Source organism: Orbicella franksi, chromosome 1 (genome assembly GCF_964199315.1).
Source record: "Orbicella franksi chromosome 1, jaOrbFran1.1, whole genome shotgun sequence".
In the NCBI taxonomy this organism is placed as follows: domain Eukaryota; kingdom Metazoa; phylum Cnidaria; class Anthozoa; order Scleractinia; family Merulinidae; genus Orbicella; species Orbicella franksi.
The window spans coordinates 16,017,301-16,042,520 of record NC_138145.1 but is presented as its reverse complement, the minus strand read 5'-3'; the positions used below and the strand labels follow the sequence as shown (position 1 = coordinate 16,042,520).

The 25,220-nt window shown below is 43.1% G+C and overlaps 1 protein-coding gene across 1 annotated transcript; it reads left to right on the top strand.

Moving 5' to 3' along the window:
* Positions 1-16,124: 16,124 nt before the first annotated feature.
* LOC145493227 (mediator of RNA polymerase II transcription subunit 15-like) lies at positions 16,125-22,058 on the top strand. Its single transcript, XM_081472650.1, has 4 exons — positions 16,125-16,227; positions 16,358-16,451; positions 17,801-17,852; positions 19,729-22,058. Exons 1-4 carry the CDS (start codon positions 16,145-16,147, stop codon positions 19,779-19,781), a joined length of 282 nt encoding a protein of 93 aa, XP_081328776.1. The 5' UTR covers positions 16,125-16,144; the 3' UTR covers positions 19,782-22,058.
* Positions 22,059-25,220: the final 3,162 nt, after the last annotated feature.

Genomic DNA, 25,220 nt, shown 5'->3' with positions numbered 1-25,220 from the left:
TTACCACAATCTTTTGCCCAAGAGTGGATGAGACCCATGTTACTTTCTCCTTTAAAGAAACTAATATATCACCAAAACAATTAATATTAAATATGAGTTTGGTGAGGATGTAATTTTTAAGTAGCAGATAACCTCTGTTACTACAGCACGTCACTTTTTTTTTTCCAACCTTAGTCAGCACATGAATTTCTATTCACTAAGATTTAAGAGACATTCTGATTCCTGCAACAAATTGGCAATGACCCAGTTTTGAATGTCCATTTGACAGTGGTTGATAAAATAAATACCTTCACTTGCAACATGTGACTATTCCCCAGCCTGACATTTTGAATTTGCATAACTAACTTAAATTGCGTTACTTTTTCCTTACTTTTTAAACCACGCTTTGAATAATTTTTTTTTTGCTCGAACCAAAATTTCAAAAGGTGCCAAAATTATTTCATAATTACAGTGATGTATGATCACTGTAATTATGAGCAACAATATGTACACTTTATAGACTGATTTTGATATAAAATTTTAACTCACCCCAAACATCATCTAAATGCTGTGATCGCATTAAACGAGACACACACAAGCCTAGGACCAATAAAAACTGGCAATAGTTGTGTCCAAGGTATGTTGACTTTTCAAGTATCCTAAACATAAAATAGGATTTAAAAATTATGGGCCTATCAGTGTAATTTTTTGGAACAATTTAGACTCACGGTTTGTTGTAAGATTGTGGTAATCTGGAATTTCTGAATATTACATTGGAAAAATAAATAATGTTGCATGTCTTCTTGATCTCATACCAATGTATGTTAAGAACACACCAAATTTTATCATGGAAGGCAGAGGATTTTGATATGTGAAATGTTAAGTAATGTAAAATTAGGAAAATGTTCCCCCTCCCCCTCCAAATAAAAAATATAACTTAAGATAAAATAATGGTTAGCAGCATGTATTGGAAAACTTCACAACTTTGACCAACAACCTGAAATTTAAAAGGGGTTGGCAAATAGTGGTCTCCAATTTTTGTCACTTAAACAGTAATTTGATTTACAAAACTAACTGCCTTTCCTAATTATAGCTTAGGGATGTTAATACTTCTTCTAAACAACAAGATAATTTTATATTTTTAATACCTATATGTTACCTTTTGCTTACATCCAGCAAAACCTCTTTTTTCAGAAGCTCGTTGTTTATGCTGGTTGAGTAGTCCTGCAATTGGCTCCCACAGGTGACATGGTGCCTTCTTTGGTGCAGCTGAACCACTTCATTTCTCCATAAACGGACCTGAATTATAAAGCATTTTTAGTTATAACTATAACTTTCTTTAGCAGTTATTAGACTTTAAAAGTTTGTACATTTAAATACTACATATGTATCTTAAAAAACTAAAATTAATGTCAATGTAAGTTTATTTTACTGTAGATATGATACTCGGTGTCTAATTGTATGGTAGTATGAGGGGAGGACCATCACCCCTTACCACCCCCCCCTACCCGCCCACCAAACTTAGTTATTAGCAAAAACTGAAATGTCAGCTTCCTAATATACCATACTTGTAACCTCATTATGTTAGTTCAAATAAGTTCCGGATTTTTTGCAATGTGTAACATAAAACTTGTGTTGAAAGTACTAGTTGGAAATTTTTAATTTCATTGTTTTTGGTTAGGACATGACCCGGCAAGTTGTTAGGCTGTGTAACCCCCGTTCTTTATAAGGTTTTATATTGGCCCCTTGCGAGCTACATTTCCTCCTGTACAAGTTGGGCAAGTTTGTTAAATGTTTAAACGGTTAATAATCCTAGGATCACTCTTGAGGTCATTTGTACAAAACTTACATTTGTCTGTATTGCAGAGTGAGTCTCGTAAGAATAATGTAGGCTGTCCATTAAGTCTGCAATACTTTTGATATGCAGATAAAAGTTACAAATATTAAACTCGCGAATGAAAATCTTTTATCACTGTACCTCTTCGCTTAGGACCCAATAATTATCCTGATGGCAGCCAAAGTGAGTTGTCCCATACAATTTAATTCCCTCTGCTGGGTCGTACTGGCCCACCAACCAATGCCAGAACGCACCAATTTGCTCGTTTTTCACCCCTGGAGCAAAGCTTGCACTGCCAGGGAACCCCCGTCTCACCGCTTCGAGGAGCGACTTTTTGGTGTCGAAGTCGCTTCCCTTCAAGGAAATCAGTCTGCGATATAAAATTGAGACACTTACGACAAGTATGCCTTAACAATTGCTTGGTTTGAGAGTAGCCGCTTGTGACTGCCGACGTAACTAGATCTCCCTTTGGCCCATTTCCCCGGCCTTAAATTTTCCTCCGCCCCTAAATTTTCACACTTATCCAAAATTATGTTTATTGCAATCAAGAATAAAACTTGTCTCGCTATGAAAAGCGTTCAAATTTAGCGGTGCATTGCGCGAATAATGATCGAAACACGTTTATTGAGAGCATCGTTACACGTTAAGGTGCGTTAAACGTGGCGGCTCGGCTCCGGTCGGGAGAGGAAAGAAAAACAGTGTATGCCCGAAGAAACAATGAGATAAAATATCGCTATGAATGAAACAGAATGTTAGAGCAACATTTTCCAATTCAAAAGTGTAATTACATATATTGGATGCGAGTTCCGTAAACATGTTTCGGGCTAGTGGGGTCACAGATTTACTCTCCAAGCCCCACCCACTCGGGTCTGCCTAATGTGCGAGCCGCAGCGAGCCATACGAGTCATGCGAGCCAGCGTGCGAACCATGCGAGCCACGGTTTAAACATGAAAAAAATATTAAATAAACAGGGATACTACATACCAAAACAACTGATAAGAAATATATAAATAACGCTGTATTTTGAAATAACGTTGTATTTTAATATATACATGATACGAGTTACACTTATAGCCACATGAAGCGACGGTTTTAATTTCTTAGATGATTCTAAAACCTAAATATATTTAAGTGCGTGACTGTATTTATTTCGTGTTATTTATTTATTTATTTATTTATTTACTTTTTTTAAGATCTTGAATATTATTTTTTGAAAGGAGTGCAAATTTCGAAGAAAACCACCATCGAAGGTACGTGTTGGTAGTAAAACGATTTATCCCATTGGCATGATCAAGGTTCAGATAACATCAATACTGTATAGATTACATAACACTATCGAAATCGCGCCTTCTCTGTAGTCTTTAGAACGTAGTGGAGCTTTGTTGTTCTTTGTGTTCTTGTTATTGTTGCTGCTGCTCACAGCTTGTTCACAATTTCCCTACAATTTTAAAAATTACAGTAGAATTTCAGAGCCCCGATTTCTTTAAACCTTCTATTATTCGAAACAATCTTTTGGTCCCATTAGCAAAAGAGAGTCAAAAAAAGTTAGGAGAAATTTTCCCTCATCCCTACATATGTCGAATCATTTTTCGTTTCTCTGGGAGGTTCGAGAAATCGGGAATCCATTGTAAAACTCGAACTGACTTACTCTCTTGACTATTTTTTGCGTTTATTTTAGTTAGTTACGTACTAGCAAGGTGAGTGTCTTGCTATGCAGATTGTTGAAATATCTCGTTTTAAAAGTAGATAGGCATAGGTACGAGAAACTGGGTTTGAAAACGACCGACAATGGCGTATGGACCATGAATAAGTAGTATGGTACGATATATCTTATATACATACTAATTTTTTATTTCATTTATTTTTTATTTTTCATTTTCCATGGCTCGCATGACTCCCATGGCTCGCACTGTGACTCGCATGGCTCGCTGGCTCGCATATCAGTAAAACTCCACCCACTCGATGTAGAAACTCAGTCACGGTTTGCGCATATTGAAAAGTTTAGCCTCAATTTTTCAAATTAGTCGTTTGTAATCCGTGTCAATCTTCTCCATCCTCAGCCATCCTTGCTCCTTTATGGTTTATCATTATCTCTTCGGTGTTTTTCTATCTTATTAAACTGTTATTTTCAGGTTTCATTTAAATGGGAATGTATGTGGCAAAAATAACTCCAAATACCGTAACTGAGTACCTTTAATATTTTACGTTCGTTGACTCTCAAAATGGAAATAAGATAGTTACAGCTCAACATACCTTGTGAATTTTTGACCAAAAACAAGGCCAGTCATCGATACCAGCCACTGACCCTCGCTAACAACGCTTTGTGTAGTTGTTGTGGGGCACTGCCAAATCTCTCCGATCAACTTCAAAGAGAAGTCGGCAAAGATGCTGACGCTTCCAGTGTCTTCTCTGAGGAGAGTTTTGCCATCGCTGTGCAAAAAAGTTGAACTGTGCACAGGACCCTGAAAGAAATATTACAATCCAGTTGAGCTATACGAGATTCAGATCAACAGCTTCGCTGGCATGCGTTGAGCAGCAGACGAACTGGTAATGTTTTTCTTGTATCCACCGATTTCCTTTTTTTAAGGAAATGGTGAAACATACATAAGTAATCGTCCGATGTTAGTTTGCAACGTATACTATTTCTTACCTTTTGATCGAAAGAACTTTTCCCAGACATCCTATACTACAAGTCTCGACTGACCAAGATTGCTTTGGTTCTGCACCGTACTACTAGCAGAGCGTGTTCTGAAACTTATCCCGGTTGTACCAAACCATTTAACTCATTTGGAGACAGCAAACTGCGACACACGTGATTCACCTGATTAAGACCAGACATTTTCATCAACTGAAACATTGTTTCATATAAAGGGCGAGTTTTCAATCGGGTCTAAAGGTTACTGTAGACGTGTTATGTCGAGGACTCTGTCCAGACATTTAAGAAGGCTTTATTGTATGTTGACAAGCCTCATCACCTTGATCCTGTGGTCATAAAGCGTCTGGGACCTACCGATATTTATGATAAGCTCAGTGACTCTGCCCTTCTCAGGAGATGTCTGCCTGGAATCACACAAAATGCCGATAAGACAATTAGTGCCATTGTCTAGAACATTTGCCCTGAAATAAATGGTATGGCACAATTTCAATTTTCGCTCTATTATCTGTCTAGTGGTGGCCTACTGGATGTTAAAAACAAAACAAAATGTCAAACTTTTAGCTCTAAAAGTCGTCCTGGTCGCTTACGATAGGTTCCGAATATAGTGACTTGACTTAAAAACTTTCGGTATTTTGGAAAACTGGTCGCTGATCAGGAGAGGTGTTTGCAACCGGAGGTTCGAATGTATTTTTCCTGTGGCGTGCCAAAACAGCAGTACTGAGACAATCTTCTATTGTCCACCTTTAAAATGGGATTTCCTAAGCAACCAACAGCAATAAAAAGCCTCACACTGACGCAGCCCATCTTCTGATTGATATGTATAGACTAGTCAGTCTGGATGTCGGCGTGAACAAAGGCTGGCAATTAGTGCGGCCATTTTTGCGTTTAAAGAGTGGCGCGTGCCCACCAAAACAAAAATAGCAAAGTATTTTGTCATTTTCGGATTCTACAGCTCATTAGCTTTAGAGTGATGTATATGGTTTACTGTGGTTTGCTCTAAAGCAGCGCGCAAAGAAAGTATTTCCCGGAAGCCAACACGGAGGTCTATAGTAACCTTTATAGATCACGTTCGTGGATATCCGGATACCCTGGGTGCCACTTGTTTAATGCTTGTTTGTTTTTAACAATGCACTCGTTTCGTATTTTTGTATGTGGTATTTTGCTAGTGTCGTTGTTTCGCTTTTGTTTTCATGTCAAATCTGACTCTTTTTGGAATCTATAAGTACAAAACACTGTTATATTTTTGGTTTTTTGTCTGGGGTCTCAAGAACCCCCGTGCTTAGGAGAAGTATACAAATAACAGAATGTTATCAATGACCCCCATGATGCTCTCCATTCAACTCTCGAACTCACGTGTATCTTGGCAGATTTCAAACACGTGTTTAACTTTAGTAAGCCCAGACCATCAAACGGAAACATTGTTTTACAGTATAAAGGGCACCGTGGGCTTCAAGGTCCCCACTTAGGATGTCACGTTCATGGTCACCCTGGGTGCCACCTACGGGCGATTATTGATTTTATAGCCTTAAAGATGTTTGAATAATATTCGATAAACATGGTCCACGCAAGTCATTCACTTCAGGAAGAGTTGGCTGTGTAGCTCGTGAAAACCGTAATAATTCTAGAGCTAAAAAATATTGTTTTCATTTGCTCTAATTGATTCAACCAGCCTCAACACGTGTCTACTTCCCTCTTTGTTTGGAAGATCATGTTCATTAACCTTGGGTGCCTGAGGAAGGGGAGTTCGAGATCGATGAACTTAGGGCGAAGGCTACCAACGAGAGGTCATTGATAACGATTGACTGTTCGTAATTTACTCTTTTTCAATCGTGGTATACACGTGCATTACCCCTTTCTCGTCGAGTGCCATGCTGAAAAAATCGAGTGCAAAAATGGCCACGCAAACATTGGGGGTCGAGAAGCCACTTCCCCTTAGTCATCTTAGTTGGTGGGGTTGTGCGTGTGCCGACAAACGAAAAAACAACCTTCCAAATGGGAATTTGGAATGGGAATGGGAAGAAGTGACTGATTTTACCTCGCGCGAACACCGCCGCGCCTAATGAATCGAGCATCTTAGGCGTATCGAATGGTCTTTGCGAGAATTTGCGAGCATGCGAGCAGTGCTTTTATTTTTGGCGAGCACGAGCAGTAATCGAATTTGTCTTGCGAGCAGCGGACACTTGTAAAGTACATGTGGCGAGCACATAGTAGTTAGTAAATCATATGCTAGCCCGTATCTATCTTTCATTAAAGGAAAAACGTTGTTTTGCACCTCCAAAACAGGACAATAGGCACAATCGTGATTCGACCATTCCAATACCCTGGTTACCAGAGGTCTTTTCTCGCGCGCGGCGGACGGAAATACTTCGCTTCGTTTCGGCGGCCTTCGGCACCGGAAACGCGCAAGAAAAACCACTGGCACCCAGGGTACCATTCCAAGCAGCTTACAGTGAATTATGCCTTGTCTGATGCCAACTTACGTCATGTAGATTCACGTGAATGGTAAAGGAAGATCGAAAGCTAACCCGACATTGTTCATTTCTATAAGTGACCCCGCGATTAAATTCTCAAGCATTCTCGAGAAAGTTAATGTCAAACCTCGTAAGAATGCTCATGTGTGTATTATTGTGTTTTCTACCAACACAAAACGCCCGTTTTAATTGAAATATGGATAACTTGAAGTTCAATGTGCTCTCGCGGGGTCAGCATTATACTCGATAAGTTCTTCTTAACTGTATTCAAAATATTACCATGCCATGAGGTTTTCTGGTAACTTGATTTTTGCCATTATTGCTCGACTGTTCCGAGAAAATCATCTTAATATATCGAACGTGGTCTATTGAGCACATCTTAAAGAGAATCCGAGCATGCGAGCACTTCCAACAACTTTTTGAGCACGAACAAGGGAGCACTCATCTAAGTTTTGCGCCGGAGCACTTTTAAATTGAATGGGACCAGGACCACTCGATACCCATACTTGCTAAGTATGACTAATCGCTTCATCTCGCATACCGAAACAGAACATTGCGGAATTTCTTACAGTCTAGGCTCTGACGGGAAGCAAATGGTCGTTTCTCATAGACGGGCAAGGTCACTCCCCCAACTTTTTATTCCATATATCTTATGAAAATACGACTATTTTTGTTATGTAAAAATTTGCAGTATTTATCTGTAAGTGATTTTGAAATATCCATATGAAATCACTATAAGAATCTGTTTTATGACGTTTCACTGGAAGCGAGGAGTTACTCAAATTTCCCTATTATTTCATTAGTTTCAGTTTTACGGCGACTTTAAAGAGTTTCATTGTAACATTGTTTTGCTATCGCAAGAATACTACTATGATTTCATTGGTAGTGATAATTTTCTGGAAGTAATCGATGCCTCTTGCTCAACGCTAGGTTTTCAAAATATTGCTGTCACAAGCTGGCAAAGTAGTTATAAACTAAAGCCTATAGCCTGAAAACGGGAATGGTGACCCCCTCTTTATATTTCATTTTTTGATGAACTATTTGTGATTAAAAACTGAGCAAAGTTTACGAGAAAAATATTTATAACTTCTTTTTCGACGGAATCACCTTATTTGACTACTTGTTAGGTGGTCATAAATCGGGAGAGCATGTAAGGTGAAATACAAGAAACCGAGTAGCAAAATTGTCAAGATATGACAAGGTATATATCAAGGTATGATTATACCGCAAGGTTCAAGCAATAAATTATGAAAAATAGATCTACAAGAATTTCTTAGCTATAAAGGTACTTCCATAAATCAAATGATATTATAGGGAAAGTATTAAATATAATGATATAAACTATATACACTTAGACAACACCGAATAAAAAGTAATATGAAAAATGCAGCTAAAGAATGCGATGAGAAAGGAAGTCTTTTACCACAATTAAAATACTAATAACGAAAATAAGAAAAAAAAGCGTTATTTAGAGCAATGAAACATGTAATCTTGTCAAAACTTCGTTAATGTACCGTTGCTTCAGTTTCTAAAGGTTTTAGCAAGTACTTAAAAACAATAATGGTCAGTGACAGTCATTCACTGTTTTCGCATTTAATGCCATGGTAAAACTGTAACTCGAAGAACTATGTAAACTTCAAAACGGGCACTACCTTTAATGGTATACACTTTTCAAACTCTTTGTTTGGTAACTCCTCTTTCTATTTCCACTATTGATGTCTTCGGTATAATACTCACAACGTTTTCCTAATGCTACTCTTGATAGATTAAAGCAATTACTAAAACTACTAGGAGCTAACTCGTCACGTTCCTTTTAAAGGGACAACCACATCCTCCATCAAATCAATGTCAAACTGTCAATTAGGCTAACTGGCACGCGCAGCTCGAATAAGGTTCTATTTCATTGTTTCCTTCGAGGTTATCGAGGTTGACTAAAGCAATGTCTAACTTGATTTTAACAGACTATTCCTAAGTGGTTGACCTAAATAAGGTAACGTGAGCAATATAAAAGTTACAATCTTCGTTCTTACCTATTAAAAACTTAGGATAACACTAAGTTAAAGGATAAAAGTTGTTGTTAAACATTTCATACAGCATAAGTGTTACCAACAAAACAATCGGCCAATCCCAAGTTTGTGGGTTGGCCTTTCTCAATTTTAAGCCTTCCTAGTCCACATCATTATCTGCACATGCTCTTGAGTTTAAACATATTCAAAAGGACACCTTAGCGCTACTTGCGGTATGTACACTTCTCTTTACACTTTTGTGCGAAGTGCGAACAAGATACGAATTTTAATTAAACAACCGTATATCAATGTCTATAAAGGATTACTAAACGAATAAAGTTTGGCTGAAAATTTACACAACAAAATCCTGATAAGTTATAGAATCCATAATGGCTATTTCCAGGAATAGCGCTTAAAAAAAAAATAGATATCAATTTGGTTGACGCCAAAAAGAAAGTAACTATAGCAACAGTAAATATAGCTGGAAAATCCCTAAATAATGATGGTGTTCAATGGAATAGGAATAACTCGACTTTTCATTCTTAAGTAAAAGTACATAATAACATAGTGTAGGAGGAACTATAATTTGATCAGCACAGCAACCAAAGCGTACTGTAAGAGTTTATATGGATAAAGTTCGTCACCTTACCGAGTTTGGTTTTTTTTCCTTCCGGAATGCTTCTTGAAGCCATTCGAGCGAAATTTCTTACAATTGTCTAACACTGACGAACTTTTGTGAACCTATGCCAATCACGCACAATACACATTTGACTTTCCTGTGTACTGCGAGCGGTTATATTATTATGAAAAAAGGTCGGACAGTTATGTATTTAGCCAAAGTAAAACCAAAAATATACAAAGCGAAATTGAGTTGGCACCAGTGTGTGCGTTGTGGAATTAAGTTACAGCGAATGTGCCGCGAGGATATGTGTAACTGACAAGTAAAGGTGGCGGACAAGGAAAAAATTTAAGGACATTCGTCCGAAATATGTACAAAGCAAGACCTTGATATCTCTATAAGCGTGGTATAAAGATAAAAGAGGGTCCGACTTGGGTTGACGCGGTAGCCGTAAACAATTACAGCTACATTTGTAACACTTAATTTAAGGCACTTCAACACTAAACACTCAAACAGTTAGCAGGAAAGTTCGTTTTTAAAATCCAAAGGAATTAAACATTCAGCAATTTGGCGAACAACACTAAAAAGTAAACCCCATTCCAGTTTTGTTAACAAACTGAGTCTCCTTAAAAAGAGTTCGTTCTTGAGAAGAAACTCCCTATTGGACTTGTACTCCAATATAATATTGCCATCAGTTCTATATTGACTGGTCGTTTGGGGCGGCCACTTTAATGCGGACCTTCTACACCCGCTGGAAATACTTTACCTTAAGGCAGACAGAATAATATATAACTTGCCCAGCGATATCATGATGCCTACTAAGAAGTATACCATCTTATAAACTTCGATTAATTAAAATACTACATAGCGTGTTTATAGGTGAAGCACCTGCGGCCTTTTCATACTTGACAAATAAACCTTGTACTGCGTACAACTTCAGGAGGAGCAATAACATTATCGTCCCGCGTTTTAACTCGCAGAAACTGTATCAGCTATTGAGGCGCTATTCTTTGGAACGCTGTCTCTACCCATTTCACAGGCCAGTTTACCATTTTTAAGCGCAAAGTGAAGAAGGACTCTTATTTCAATGAACTTGATTTTAGCGCTCAGTAGGTCAAGTCGCTGCCCATACACTACCGAGACTATCGTATTGTTATAGTATGTTATTGTATTTTCCATCGTCGAGCACTTTTACCATGAGCCCCTGGCTCGGGTAGTAATGGGCAACCTGTGTAGCGCTTTATATTTAAGAAATAGAAAACATGTACCGTGTTTCTATGTAGTTTTAATATAACTCCGCCAGCGTTTTATCACGCTAGTCTACTCAATATCTATTCCGTGACAGATAGCGAGTATCTTAGCAGTGTGCCCTTGTTAACTAAATGACGGCCGCTTCTTGGCGTTTACGAGGTGTCTGTGTAAAGTACTCAGATAAAGTTTGGAACGACTAATAAATTTCTACCAAAACAACTAGATTATTTGCTCTCGATTTGTATGCGTGATAGTTGACTCGGGCTGCGCCTTAGGCAAAATCAAATTGTTTAATAGAAACACGATTTTTAACCAATCGGCGCGCGAATTTTGTTAGGACTGATTTCTAGAAATTATTGTCATTGTTATTATTGTTATCATATAACAGTAAAGGCAGTGGATATCGGTAACCCTACAGCCTTCCAGAACGGCGTTGTAATTGGTTGTGTGGATATGGTTAGTAAGGTGGATACAGTCGGCACGGTCTGTAAAATCGTCACGAGCGGTCCATCGATGCAGTTCGTATAGTAATTACGGTAGTTACAGTCACTAAGGTACAATCTAAGTAAGGAACAAAAGGTACGGTACTGTACTGTCGGTACAGTCGGTACGGTAAGTACTGCGGGTACACTCAGTACGGTACAATCGGTACGGTACGGTCGGTACATCGGTCGGTACATCGGTCGGTACATCGGTCGGTACATCGGTCGGTACATCGGTCGGTACATCGGTCGGTACGGTCGGTACATTTGTACAGCGGGTACACTCACTACGGTAAAATCGGTACGGTACGGTACGGTCGGTACGGTCGGTACAGTCGGTACGGTCGGTACATAGGTAGAGTGAGTACACTCAGTACGGTACAATCGGTACGGTACGGTAAGGTCGGTACAGTCGGTACGATCGGTACGGTCGGTACGGTCGGTACGGTACGGTACGGTACGGTACGGTCGGTACGGTCGGTACGGTCGGTACAATCGGTACGGTCGGTACGGTCGGTACGGTCGGTACGGTCGGTACGGTCGGTACGGTCGGTACGGTCGGTACAGTCGGTACGATCGGTACGGTCGGTACGGTCGGTACGGTACGGTACGGTACGGTACGGTCGGTACGGTCGGTACGGTCGGTACGGTCGGTACGGTCGGTACAGTCGGTACAATCGGTACGGTCGGTACGGTCGGTACGGTCGGTACGGTCGGTACAGTCGGTACAATCGGTACGGTCGGTACGGTCGGTACAGTCGGTACAATCGGTACGGTCGGTACAGTCGGTACAGTCGGTACAATCGGTACGGTCGGTACGGTCGGTACAGTCGGTACGGTCGGTACGGTCGGTACAGTCGGTACAATCAGTACGGTCGGTACGGTCGGTACGGTCGGTACGGTCGGTACAGTCGGTACAATCGGTACGGTCGGTACGGTCGGTACAGTCGGTACAATCAATACGGTCGGTACGGTCGGTACAGTCGGTACAATCGGTACGGTCGGTACGGTCGGTACAATCGGTACGGTCGGTACGGTCGGTACAGTCGGTAATATCGGTACGGTCGGTACAGTCGGTACAATCGGTACGGTCGGTACGGTCGGTACAGTCGGTACAATCGGTACAATCGGTACAGTCGGTACAGTCGGTACAATCGGTACGGTCGGTACGGTCGGTACAGTCGGTACAGTGGGTACAGTCGGTACGCTCGGTACGGTCGGTACAGTCGGTACAATCGGTACGGTCGGTACAGTCGGTACAGTCGGTACAATCGGTACGGTCGGTACAGTCGGTACAGTCGGTACAATCGGTACGGTCGGTACGGTCGGTACAGTCGGTACAGTCGGTACAATCGGTACGGTCGGTACAGTCGGTACAGTCGGTACAATCGGTACAGTCGGTACGGTCGGTACGGTCGGTACGGTCGGTACAGTCGGTACGGTACGGTACGGTACGGTCGGTACAGTCGGTACAATCGGTACGGTCGGTACAGTCGGTACGGTACGGTACGCTACGGTCGGTACGGTCGGTACGGTCGGTACGGTCGGTACAATCGGTACGGTCGGTACGGTCGGTACAGTCGGTACATCGGTACAGTCGGTACGGTCGGTACGGTCGGTACAGTCGGTACGGTACGGTACGGTACGGTACGGTACGGTCGGTACAGTCGGTACGGTCGGTACAGTCGGTACAATCGGTACGGTCGGTACGGTCAGTACGGTCGGTACGGTACGGTCGCTACGGTCGGTACAGTCGGTACGGTCGGTACAGTGGGGACACTCGTTACGGTACAATCGGTACGGTCGGTACAGTCGGTACAGTCGGTACAGTGGGGACACTCGGTACGGTACAATCGGTACGGTCGGTACGGTCGGTACAGTGGGTACACTCGGTACGGTACAATCGGTACGATCGGTACGATCGGTACAGTCGGTACGGTCGGTACGGTCGGTACGGTCGGTACAGTCGGTACGGTCGGTACAGTCGGTACAGTCGGTACAGTCGGTACAGTCGGTACATCGGTACAGTCGGTACGGTCGGTACAGTGGGGACACTCGGTATGGTACAATCGTTACGGTCGGTACAGTCGGTACAGTGGTTACAGTGGGTACACTCGGTACGGTACAATCGGTACAGTCGGTACAGTGGGTACAGTGGGGACACTCGGTACGGTACAATCGGTAGGGTCAGTACGGTCGGTACAGTCGGTACAGTGGGTACACTCGGTACGGTACAATCGGTACGGTCGGTACAGTCGGTACAGTGGGTACAGTGGGTACACTCGGTACGGTACAATCGGTACGGTCGGTACAGTCGGTACAGTGGGTACAGTGGGTACAGTGGGGACACTCGGTACGGTACAATCGGTACGGTCGGTACAGTCGGTACAGTCGGTACAATCGGTACAGTCGGTACAGTCGGTACGGTCGGTACAGTCGGTACGGTCGGTACAGTCGGTACAGTGGGTACAGTGGGTACACTCCGTACGGTACAGTCGGTACAGTCGGTACAGTCGGTACAATCGGTACGGTCGGTACAGTCGGTACAGTCGGTACAGTGGGTACAGTGGGTACAGTGGGTACACTCGGTACGGTACAATCGGTACGGTCGGTACGGTCGGTACAGTCGGTACAGTGGGTACACTCGGTACGGTACGGTCGGTACAGTCGGTACAGTGGGTACAGTGGGGACACTCGGTACGGTACAATCGGTAGGGTCAGTACGGTCGGTACAGTCGGTACAGTGGGTACACTCGGTACGGTACAATCGGTACGGTCGGTACAGTCGGTACAGTGGGTACAGTGGGTACACTCGGTACGGTACAATCGGTACGGTCGGTACAGTCGGTACAGTCGGTACAATCGGTACAGTCGGTACAGTGGGGACACTCGGTACGGTACAATCGGTACGGTCGGTACAGTCGGTACAATCGGTACAGTCGGTACGGTCGGTACAGTCGGTACAGTCGGTACAATCGGTACAGTCGGTACGGTCGGTACGGTCAGTACAGTCGGTACAGTCGGTACAGTCGGTACAGTGGGTACAGTGGGTACACTCCGTACGGTACAGTCGGTACAGTCGGTACAGTCGGTACAGTCGGTACGGTCGGTACGGTCGGTACAGTCGGTACAGTCGGTACAGTCGGTACAATCGGTACGGTCGGTACGGTCGGTACAATCGGTACGGTCGGTACGGTCGGTACGGTCGGTACAGTCGGTACAATCGGTACGGTCGGTACAGTCGGTACAATCGGTACGGTCGGTACGGTCGGTACGGTCGGTACAGTCGGTAATATCGGTACGGTCGGTACAGTCGGTACAATCGGTACGGTCGGTACGGTCGGTACGGTCGGTACGGTCGGTACAGTCGGTAATATCGGTACGGTCGGTACAGTCGGTACAATCGGTACAATCGGTACAGTCGGTACAGTCGGTACAATCGGTACGGTCGGTACAGTCGGTACAGTCGGTACAATCGGTACGGTCGGTACGGTCGGTACGGTCGGTACAGTCGGTACAATCGGTACAGTCGGTACGGTCGGTACAGTCGGTACAGTCGGTACGGTACGGTACGGTACGGTCGGTACGGTCGGTACGGTACGGTACGGTACGGTCGGTACGGTCGGTACAGTCGGTACAATCGGTACGGTCGGTACGGTCGGTACAGTCGGTACATCGGTACAGTCGGTACGGTACGGTACGGTCGGTACACTCGGTACGGTACAATCGGTACGGTTGGTACGGTCGGTACAGTCGGTACAATCGGGACAGTGGGTACACTCGGTACGGTACAATCGGTACGGTCGGTACAGTGGGTACAGTGGGTACACTCGGTACGGTACAATCGGTACAGTCGGTACAGTCGGTACAGTGGGTACAGTGGGTACAGTGGGTACACTCGGTACGGTACAATCGGTACGGTGGGTACGGTCGGTACAGTCGGTACAGTCGGTACAGTGGGTACACTCGGTACGGTACAATCGGTACGGTCGGTACAGTCGGTACAATGGGTACAGTGGGTAGAGTGGGTACACTCGGTACGGTACAATCGGTACGGTCGGTACAGTCGGTACAGTAGGTACACTCGGTACGGTACAATCGGTACGGTCGGTACAGTCGGTGCAGTGGGTACAGTGGGGACAGTGGGGACACTCGGTACGGTACAATCGGTACGGTCGGTACAGTCGGTACAGTCGGTACAGTGGGTACACTCGGTACGGTACAGTCGGTACAGTGGGTACAGTGGGGACACTCGGTACGGTACAATCGGTACGGTCGGTACGGTCGGTACAGTCGGTACAGTGGGTACACTCGGTACGGTACAATCGGTACGGTCGGTACCGTCGGTACAGTGGGTACAGTGGGTACAGTGGGTACACTCGGTACGGTACAATCGGTACGGTCGGTACAGTCGGTACAGTGGGTACAGTGGGTACAGTGGGTACACTCGGTACGGTACAATCGGTACGGTCGGTACAGTCGGTACAGTGGGTACAGTGGGTACAGTGGGGACACTCGGTACGGTACAATCGGTACGGTCGGTACAGTCGGTACAGTCGAAAAGGTAGAATCTTCACACTTTGAATGTTTACATACACCCTGTGGAACCCAAAGTGCTACTTATGGACAGCTTTCACAAAAAGATTATGTAAACGTTACATATTTATTGCAAAAAAGCCACTTCTTTGTGATCCAAAACCGCCTTTAACATGTGAATAAAAGAATTACCTACAAACGAGATTTGCAACACAGGACATGAACGCTTACATACGTCATAGCTATTGTTCCTGCGCAACGGCCAATAGGAGCACGCCTTTGGACGGCTGCAGGCCTGCTCCTCGGCATGACTTTACCGAACAACATCAATATGGTGGCGAACGGAGACTGGCGTAGTCCAGGTTTTCGCCGGAATGTTATTTCTCAAATGTAAGTACTAAACTTAATCGAGTGAACGATGCCTGCTGTTTAAGAACTTTTTCGCTTATTCATAGCTGCCTGAACTTTGTTAAATTTATAAGGTTTTACATTCTTTAACTTACGTACTTCCGTTTTGTAGCAAGGAGGCAATAACAAGATCGGGCAACCCAAACGTTATGATGAAAAACCCTGGTGAAATGGAAAGCCAAGTTTTCTCCAGAGCCAAAACCAGGGTAAGTGTACTTTTCTTGCTTATTGGTTTTTTAAGAACCTGCCAACTTAATATCTTTCAGTTGTATGATACTGGCACGCTAAACTAACATAGGCAAGTTACATCACTCACGGACATTTCTATACACACGCTACGAAAATGCTTTCAGTTTCGTATCAACAAGTCCCAAGCTTCATCTACAGAAAATTTCCTGAGATAGAACAGTCATTTTTGCGCGTAAACTTGAAATATTTTTCAATGGGGCAATAGAATAGGCAGAAATGATCGAACGTTAGAACAACGGACTGTGTCGTGACAGAATGCATGCTGAATCTGCAGACCACGAATTTCTGTGGTTGAACCATACAGGATGTTGGAAGAATACGAGAAAAGTTTGTAAGGAGAAATTAAAGAATACCCAACAACTTCCAAAGCAACTACTAGTAGTGCAATCTTTAAGAATGAAGCAATTTGTTACAAAAGACATAAACTGCCATTCAAGAAGATTCCAGTTAAGTCTGGTTCACACATGCGACACAAGGACATAAGCATAATGACACGAGAAGGACGTTATGCCGTTTTCTTTGTAGTGTGAACGTGCTGACATAATGACATATTAGCAATGATAACAGCAAGTACATGTAAAAGCAAAGAACAGTTCCCAAAAGATATTGTCAGCAGAGGCAGATCCAGACCTTGAGCTAATGTGGAGGTGGGGTGGGGGGGGGGGGGGGGTTTGGCTTGCCCTGCCAGGTTTTCTTCCTTCTGTTATATTTTTCTTTTTCTTTTTTAATCCAAAATGGGAGGTGGGGGGGGGGGGGGGCAGACCACCTGGGTCCCTCCCCTAGAACTGCCACTGGTCAGTCATCTGTTGACCAACTGTCGGCTGTTGGCCGTTTGTTGAACAACGGTCGGCTGACAGTTTTTGTTTTGTTTCAGGCTAATTTCTAGATGTATGTTATAAACGTATGCATGTACAAACCAAACCAAAACAGTAGTGAAAACTCAAATTCTTGTCAGTCTATGCAAATAAAACAAGTTCCCTTAGGGAGGGAGAAATGAATCAACTTAGTGTGTACTGACTTTCCCAATAATTTATTTACAGAGTAGCATGTGCTGTTTTTTTAAGTTTCTTCCATAGATAGTTGTCTTTTAACAGTCTGAAAGCAGAATACTAGTTTAATCATTTTGCTGTTGCATCATGACATGAACAAAACTTTTGCAAAAAAATGATCCATGTTTTATCAGAACTGTTGCACTGTTCTGTGTCCTTGGGAATTTTATTGCTAAGGGTTATAATACTGTTTAGAGCCAGTAAGAAGGAAGAAATATTCTTAGTCATTTGACTTTATGTTTACATTTTTCTTTTAGGTTGAGTATCTGGCATTTGTTGATCGCTTGTTGTTCTACATTCGTGACATAAGTAAGTAATAAAATTTTGTATATAGCAGAACATGGCCAATTCCCTCTGAGACATGCCTGCAGGGAATCATGGTGGTTGTATTCATCAAAACAAATGTCCAATCCAAGATAATGAATACAACTACTATGATTCCCTACAGGTACAGTACCACTCAAAACTAAGTGAACCATAATTCTCATTTAACTTAATAATGCGTTAACAACAGCCTTCACATCTGCGAGAGACACTGTGTATAAACACTGCAATTGATGTCATAATTTTCATTCATGGCTATTTTAATTTAATCCTGGAAAAAATTTGATCAGGGCAGATTTTGATCACATGCTAGGTATAAAACCACTTCTGAACTGAGAGCCACACATCACGCAGTTAATAAAACAACGCTTTAAAATTGTAATTTTTCATCAAACTTTAGCTAAACACTTGATTACCCATGTGCCTAAAATTTACTCGTTTCAATCGTTATCAAAAATTTAGTTGGAGGACAGCTTACCTGGGCTCTTGCCCATGGGGCAAGTGAGAAAAGAAAGTTTATACTTGCCCGAGAGGAAAATCTACTTGTCCTGGATGAAAGGATGGGTTTTCTTTTTGAGCCCTGTCTTTTCCTCCTCACATAATTTACAACTTTCTCCAGTTTTTTGAGTGCCCGGTTAAATGTCTTGTTTTTCTTATCTGTCTTGTTTTCAATCTGTTGTTTATTTCGTTCGTGTGTATGTCATTATTTTCATCCAATACGAAGAAATTTTTATTGACTATGAATGCCACACTTGGTTTGAGAACAGGGCTTATACGGGTGAACAAGTTCAAATTTTCAGGCCAACTAGTGATCAGTGGTTTGATCCAAAAGTGTTTGAATTTTGTTGTCTTCTTGTCAACATCAGGACACCTTATTTTAGTGGAAGAGGTACAAAGCTGTATTTTCCAACTGCGCTTGTTAATTCACTGTGTTTTGATTTGAATTTACATAATTTAAATTACGCAGTTGTTTGAGCTGGAGTCCTGCTTTGTTCACCACTTTTTAACACGTTTTAAAGGGTGTGTTAAGAATGCGCGTGCGACATTTGCTTAGTTCTGAGCGGTGCTGTACTTTTCAGTCCTTGCCGGGAGCCTGTTTGCAGACCACTGAACATCTCATAGTGTATTCATGGTTAAAGGGGGGTCCTGAAGATGATGGAGGTATAAATCCCATTTCCTAGCCCAGATTTTGCCCAAATCCTATTCCCAGCCTATGTTTGCCCAAATCCCAGTCCTGTGCCATTTCCAGTGACCCAAATCCTAGTGACCCAAATCTCGTTTTCCCAGAGAAAAAGTAAGGTAATGCCAGAGTTTCTATTTGATGTTTCCAGGCCCCTCATTAAACTGTCAAAACTAGATGAAAGTTGGGCATGATTCATCCTAAACAAACAAACAAACAAAATATTCATCCTGGAACAAACTGGACTGAAAAGCATTGCCATTATGTTAACTTATCTTTGATTTACTTTTTACTGAAAAAAGCTGTGTAATGTTCAGTGTCCTGCTGTTCAGGTACTTCTGTCAGACTGTACTATCATGTGTATGGGATATGGCAGGCCCAAGCATAGCCCACCTCTAGCTGAATTTTTTGTGTGGCTTACTAGCAACACTAACTCAACATCCAAGAAGTTTGTCAGTTTACGAGACCATTTGTCACATGTATGTTAGCTAATTTACTCCCCTTCCCCTGTGACACAAGTAAACCTAGTTTGAAATCATTCTTTCCTAGAGGACAAATTGACCACATATTCAATTGCACACAGCTTTATGTTTGTAGCTTCTAAAAGGGTATTTTCTAATTAAAACTTAATATTCCTTTTCTATCGGCTTTAGCCTGCTAACCTGTGTTGACAATTTTTAGGCCCTACTGCACCAGGGCAGCAACAAGCACCAGCAGCAAACATGAATCCATAGCCTGGTATGAGGCCACAATTCTCCTCTCCTCAGCTCAACAAACCACAAACATAGTTCTGGAACGATTTTTTGTGATAAGGAAGTAGCAAATATGCAGTATTGTTTTGGTGGGCAGAATTGGCAAATAAACAAACGAACAAAATATGGCTCCAGCCTATTTTGTGTGTGTGTGTGTGTGTGTGTGGACTTTGTGGGACTGGTATTTCAGTTTCAGAGGCATCAAATATTAGTTATATGTTGTGTAATTATCTCAATGTTGCATTGGACGAAAACAAGCACTTCACTTACTTGTACTGGTGGAACACAGTCTGGTTTACTGGAGAAAACACTATCAGCAATCATGAACACTTATTACACCATCGGATTCCGGGCCGGTATGTAGGGACATTAGCTCCTACCCGATCAAAGATACGGTAAAACCGCCTGGGGACTTTTCTTTTCGACAGCTCAGTGGAGTGCTCGAAGAGTGGAGACGAGCAATATTCATTCGCTTCCCGAGTGGCTCTCATCCAATGCTGAGTACAGGCCCAGCAATTTAAATTCCCATCCACGAACCGAGCAATGGCCTCGTCAAACCGCCTCAATCGACCTTGGCATGTTTCTCCAGCTCATGTTCACTTAACAAACCAGAAAGTCCGCTCATTGTTTTGCATGTGCCCCAAAGAACAATAGAATGGACGTAAATAAAATCCAAAACACGGCGAAAGATGTCATCTCCGAAGTCCTCGATTAATCTATCGTGTTCACGCGCTGTTTTCACCAATTGTACAAACTTTAAACCCCTGTGTACAAAAAGGTATGTGCCGGCCAATGGTCGAGGGAATTAGTGTAAAGATTTCTTTCTACCGTTTTTAGTTTGGCTCTACTTTTTCACCATAAACCGGGCGCTATACGAAACTTTTTGAAAACGCCGCCATTTTTCGAGGTTTGTTATGGTGCCCAGGCCGTTCGCGGCAGCGCGAGCCATGAGATCTCGCACATGCGCAGACGTTATTCAGCCCTGTTGTGGGCCGCCATCTTGTACAGCCTCATTCCCAGGGTCCTCTCTAGCTCTCTTGCGCTCTAGTCACATGACGTCATGGCAGCCACATTGGTGTCTTGGGACCGGGAGGTCTTGGGAATATTTTTGTATGGCTGCTGGCCACGTGCGTAAACATAGCCAGTGGCCCTGCGAAGTCCCTGCGACTACTCCCTGCAACAAGTTGAGGGGATAAACCACATCGTGTGAACTAGCCATTTTTGTCAAAAAAAATCCCTCAAAACTCTTCGTGTGAGCAATCACAGATCCGCATGATTAATCCAGTTCTGGCCCTCTCTCTGTCTGTCTCTCTGAATTATTTTGATGCTACATTTTTAATTTAAACTTAATAATTTTGGTTTAGCATTGGGAAAGCCACAGAGTGAAAGAATGCCACCTTTTGCCCCAAGTTTTTACCATACCCCTGTGCAATTAATCCCCGCGTTTGAACGCCACAATGGACGAGTGCCTGCAACCAGTACCCTCGTGTAAATTCTTCAAGGGACTTGTAGCAGCTGGGACTAGTCCCGGGGACTTGTCCTCTCGCGTGTGCCGGCCTTTATTCCACGGCCAAACGTGGCCAATATCAACAATAACAGCAGCACAGAAAGGAGAGAAAATTAAACTGAGCTGCCGAAGTACTGCAGACAGTCTAATAAACAAAAGGAGAAAAGGAAGTCGATATAGAGAAAAATGCGGGTCTTTGTGACCTCCTGGACTTCTTTTGGCCCCTCACGCAGTGGGAGGGTGGGGAATAGCCGACATTAGGTGTAACAGCCTACATGGATTATTCCACAAATTTAATTGAGCGGCGTTTCGAACTTTCCTAGATTTCAGAAAAATGTGAACTCGCTGGAACTTTTAAAGTTTATCTCTGAAGATAGTTCACCGAGAGGGTCGTTTTGACGCAAGAAAAGAAACGACCTTGGCTCTTAAGGTTCATCAATTATACAGAGACGTCAAAATAACGCAACACAAGCATAGGGTAACTGAAGCCACTTAAATATTTTCTATACCTAGCATTTAGAGCAATTTTCGGAACACTCTCATACATTGTCTTATAAACGGCTAAACTTGTAACTATATCAGAATTAGCGAGATCCATCTACGGATGCAGGCAGGCAACATGCAGAACACCCGATGACGACTTCCTATCTTGGAATCTCGGAGCTGTAAGTATGGCGGTTTGTGGAGAAAGCCAAGCGGAATCTGTTGGTTTTGAAGCGTGATGTCTTTTACGGGACGTGTTATTCACTAATAGAATTTTTCTGAAGATCGTTGTTATGCCAAGAAATTACCGTGTTGTGATAATCAGAGTGGATCTGGCCCTGAAGAAAGAAGCAAGAATGGTATTGTCAAGATGGAGCCCGGTGAGCGACAGGATTATGAGTGCCAGATTGAATTCTCGATATGCGAAGCTCACAATAATAATGCTTTACGCACCAACCAATGACGCAGAAAGATAGGGTTAAGGATGAGTTTTACGAGCAGCTGCAAAGGGAAGTCGAAAGAGCACCGAGGCATGACGTGCTGATTATTATGGGGTACACGAACGCCAAAGTGGCCAAGACAACCTAGGCTGGGAGAGAGTGATGGGAAGGCAAGGAATAGGAAGGATGAACAAGGATGGAGAGAGGCTTGTAGAATTTTGTAAAGTGAATAAATGGCCTTGTTATCGGTGGAACATTGTTTAAACACAGACACATCCACGAGCTTACATGGACCTCACCTAATGGCTGCGACCGTAACCAGATTGACCACATCATAATCAGTGGAAGATACAGGAGGTCTCTTCTCGACGCCAGCTAGAGTAATGAGAGGTGCGCGCAGACGCCAACAATGACCATCACCGTGTATTGGCAAGGGTGAAGCTGAAATTGTGCAGGGAGAGAAGGGGAGGAAGGAAACTGTACGATACAGCGAAGCTCAGAGATCAAAGTGTCAGTAAGAAACAGTTACATATTGAGATCCGAAACAGATTTGAAGCATTGGCCAACAACGAGGATGACAGCATCGAACAAGATTGGCTACAATTGAAGAAGGTATACTGTGAGAGTGCAGATGCTGTTCTCGAAAAAAAGAGAGAGGATTAAGTCAAACTAGATTAGTGCCCAAACGTACGGGAGAATGGATGAGAGAAGGCAGATTAAAGAGCACCTTGGGCAATTCGAGCCAGATCTGAACGACTGAAAGAGCTGAAGAGAGAGAAGTACAGAAGAAAGGAAAAGGAGGTGAAAGCGAGTGCAAGAGCAGACAAGAGAAGAATGTTAGACAGCATTACAGAGGAGGCGGAAGTAGCAATCGACAGTAACATCGGTGACCTCTACCGCCTGGTGAAGCAGATTGTTCAAAGCAGATAGTTCAGGCAAAGACAAACACGATGAGAGCCATCAGGAACAAGCGTGGGAAGCTGCTAATGAATGGAGAAGAAATCCTTGAAAGATGGAAGGAGCACTTTGAAGAAGTGCTCGATGTAGATTCTGCGGGAACTGAGTTACCGGACGGCACTGGTGCTGCTGCCGCACAGCAGCTACCAGATATAACAACATCAGAAATCTCAGTCAGAGGCCCAGATTAGAGGTGCCATTATAAGACTAAAGAATGTAAAAAGCCCAGGAATGGATTCCATCAGCACTGAAATGCTCAAGTGTACGCACGACGCCGCAATCAAGAGGCTTCAAGTGCTTTTTAATAAGATTATGGCTGAACAAAAAGTTTCATGAGACTGGACAAGATCGCTCATCGTGAAACTCCCTAAGAAGGGGAATCTGACCATATGTGGTAACCACCGTGGTATTTCCCTCCTATCAGTGCCATCGAAGATCTTCTGTATTATTCTGATCGACAGAACCAAGAAGGGTGTAGATGAGAGGCTGTGCCAGGAACAGGCTGGCTTCAAACAAGGAGGAGGTACTGTGGAACAGACATTCACACTCAGAAACATCCTTGAGCAATGTATGGAATGGCAGGCCCTTATCTATGTGAACTTCGTTGACTTCAGGAAAGCATTTGATAGTGTTACCAGAGAGAAGTTATGGGTCATCATGCAAGAGTACGGCATCCCTAGTACAGTGTACAACACCATCATCAGAGACCTCAGTGAATGATCAGAACTTAAGCTGCATCTTCGCGGGTAGAAGAACATCAGACTGGTTCGAGGTGAGAAGCGGTTGTGTTATGTCTGGCTTCACTGTTTTCGTCATCGTGATTGATTGGGTCATGAGAAAAACGCTAGACAAAAGAAGAGGACCACGTTGAAATCTCACCGCTGTCTTAGAAGATCTGGACTATGCGAATGATACCGTTCTCTTAGCAACCAGAAACAGTGACATCCGGGAGAAAACATCCCGCTCGGTGTTGGCGGAAATGAGCTAGAAGACATTGAAGTATTCACCTACCTCAGTGCAGTGTTAGATAAGCAAGGCAGACATCAAACGAAGACTGGCCCTTACAAGGAGTGCTTTTGCCACACTAAAGCCCCTATGGAAATCATCAAAGTACAGCTCTAAAACTAAGCTGCGCATTTTCAACAGCAATGTAGTGGCCATCTTACTGAGTTGAGGGCAGCAGAAATGTGGAGAATCACAGCTGCCGCAGACATGAACAAACTGGATGCTTTTCACAGGAAACGCATGAGAAAGATACAGAAAGTTTTCTGGCCAAACCAAATCTCAAATGAGGAACTGAACAGGCGGACCAGTACGCTGCCACTGTCTGTGAAGATAAGGATACGGAGATGGAGATGCATCGGACAGGTCCTGCGGAGAGACAACAATAGCATCGCCAGAACTGCACTAACCTGGGCACTAGAAGGCAAAAGAAGACTGGGCAGGCCACGAACAACCTGGAGGAGGAGTGTAGAGAGAGAGAGAGAGCGGAAGGAGATGGGATGGCAGTCATGGGGGTCCGCAACAGCGTCAGCGAGAGACCGAGATGGGTGGAGGGCATTTCTGAGTGGCCTTAGGTGTCTTGCGAAAAAAAACAACAAAACAATCATTGTAAATCAATAAAAACTTTTACTAAACTCTCTCTATACGTTCAAATCATACAAACCTCCAGTTTTCAATCGTTTTTTTCATTTCAAAATTTGAAACCTCAAAGGAGCCACGTCACGGTTTGCGTATATTGAAAAGTTTAGCCTCAATTTTTCAAATTCGTCGTTTGTTATCCGTGTTAATCATCTCCAACCTTAACCATCCTTGTTCCTTTATGGTTTATCATTATCTCTTTGGTGTTTTTCTATCTTATTAAACTGTCATTTTCAGGTTTCCTACCATTTAAACGTAATTTTGTATGTGGCCAAAATAACTCAAAATACCGTTTAAACAGTTATCACACCAAAACCCGCACTCACGACACTCGCTCTCAACACAATGGAAAAATCTTAACACCTAACAGAACTTTCGAAATGATCTGCAGTA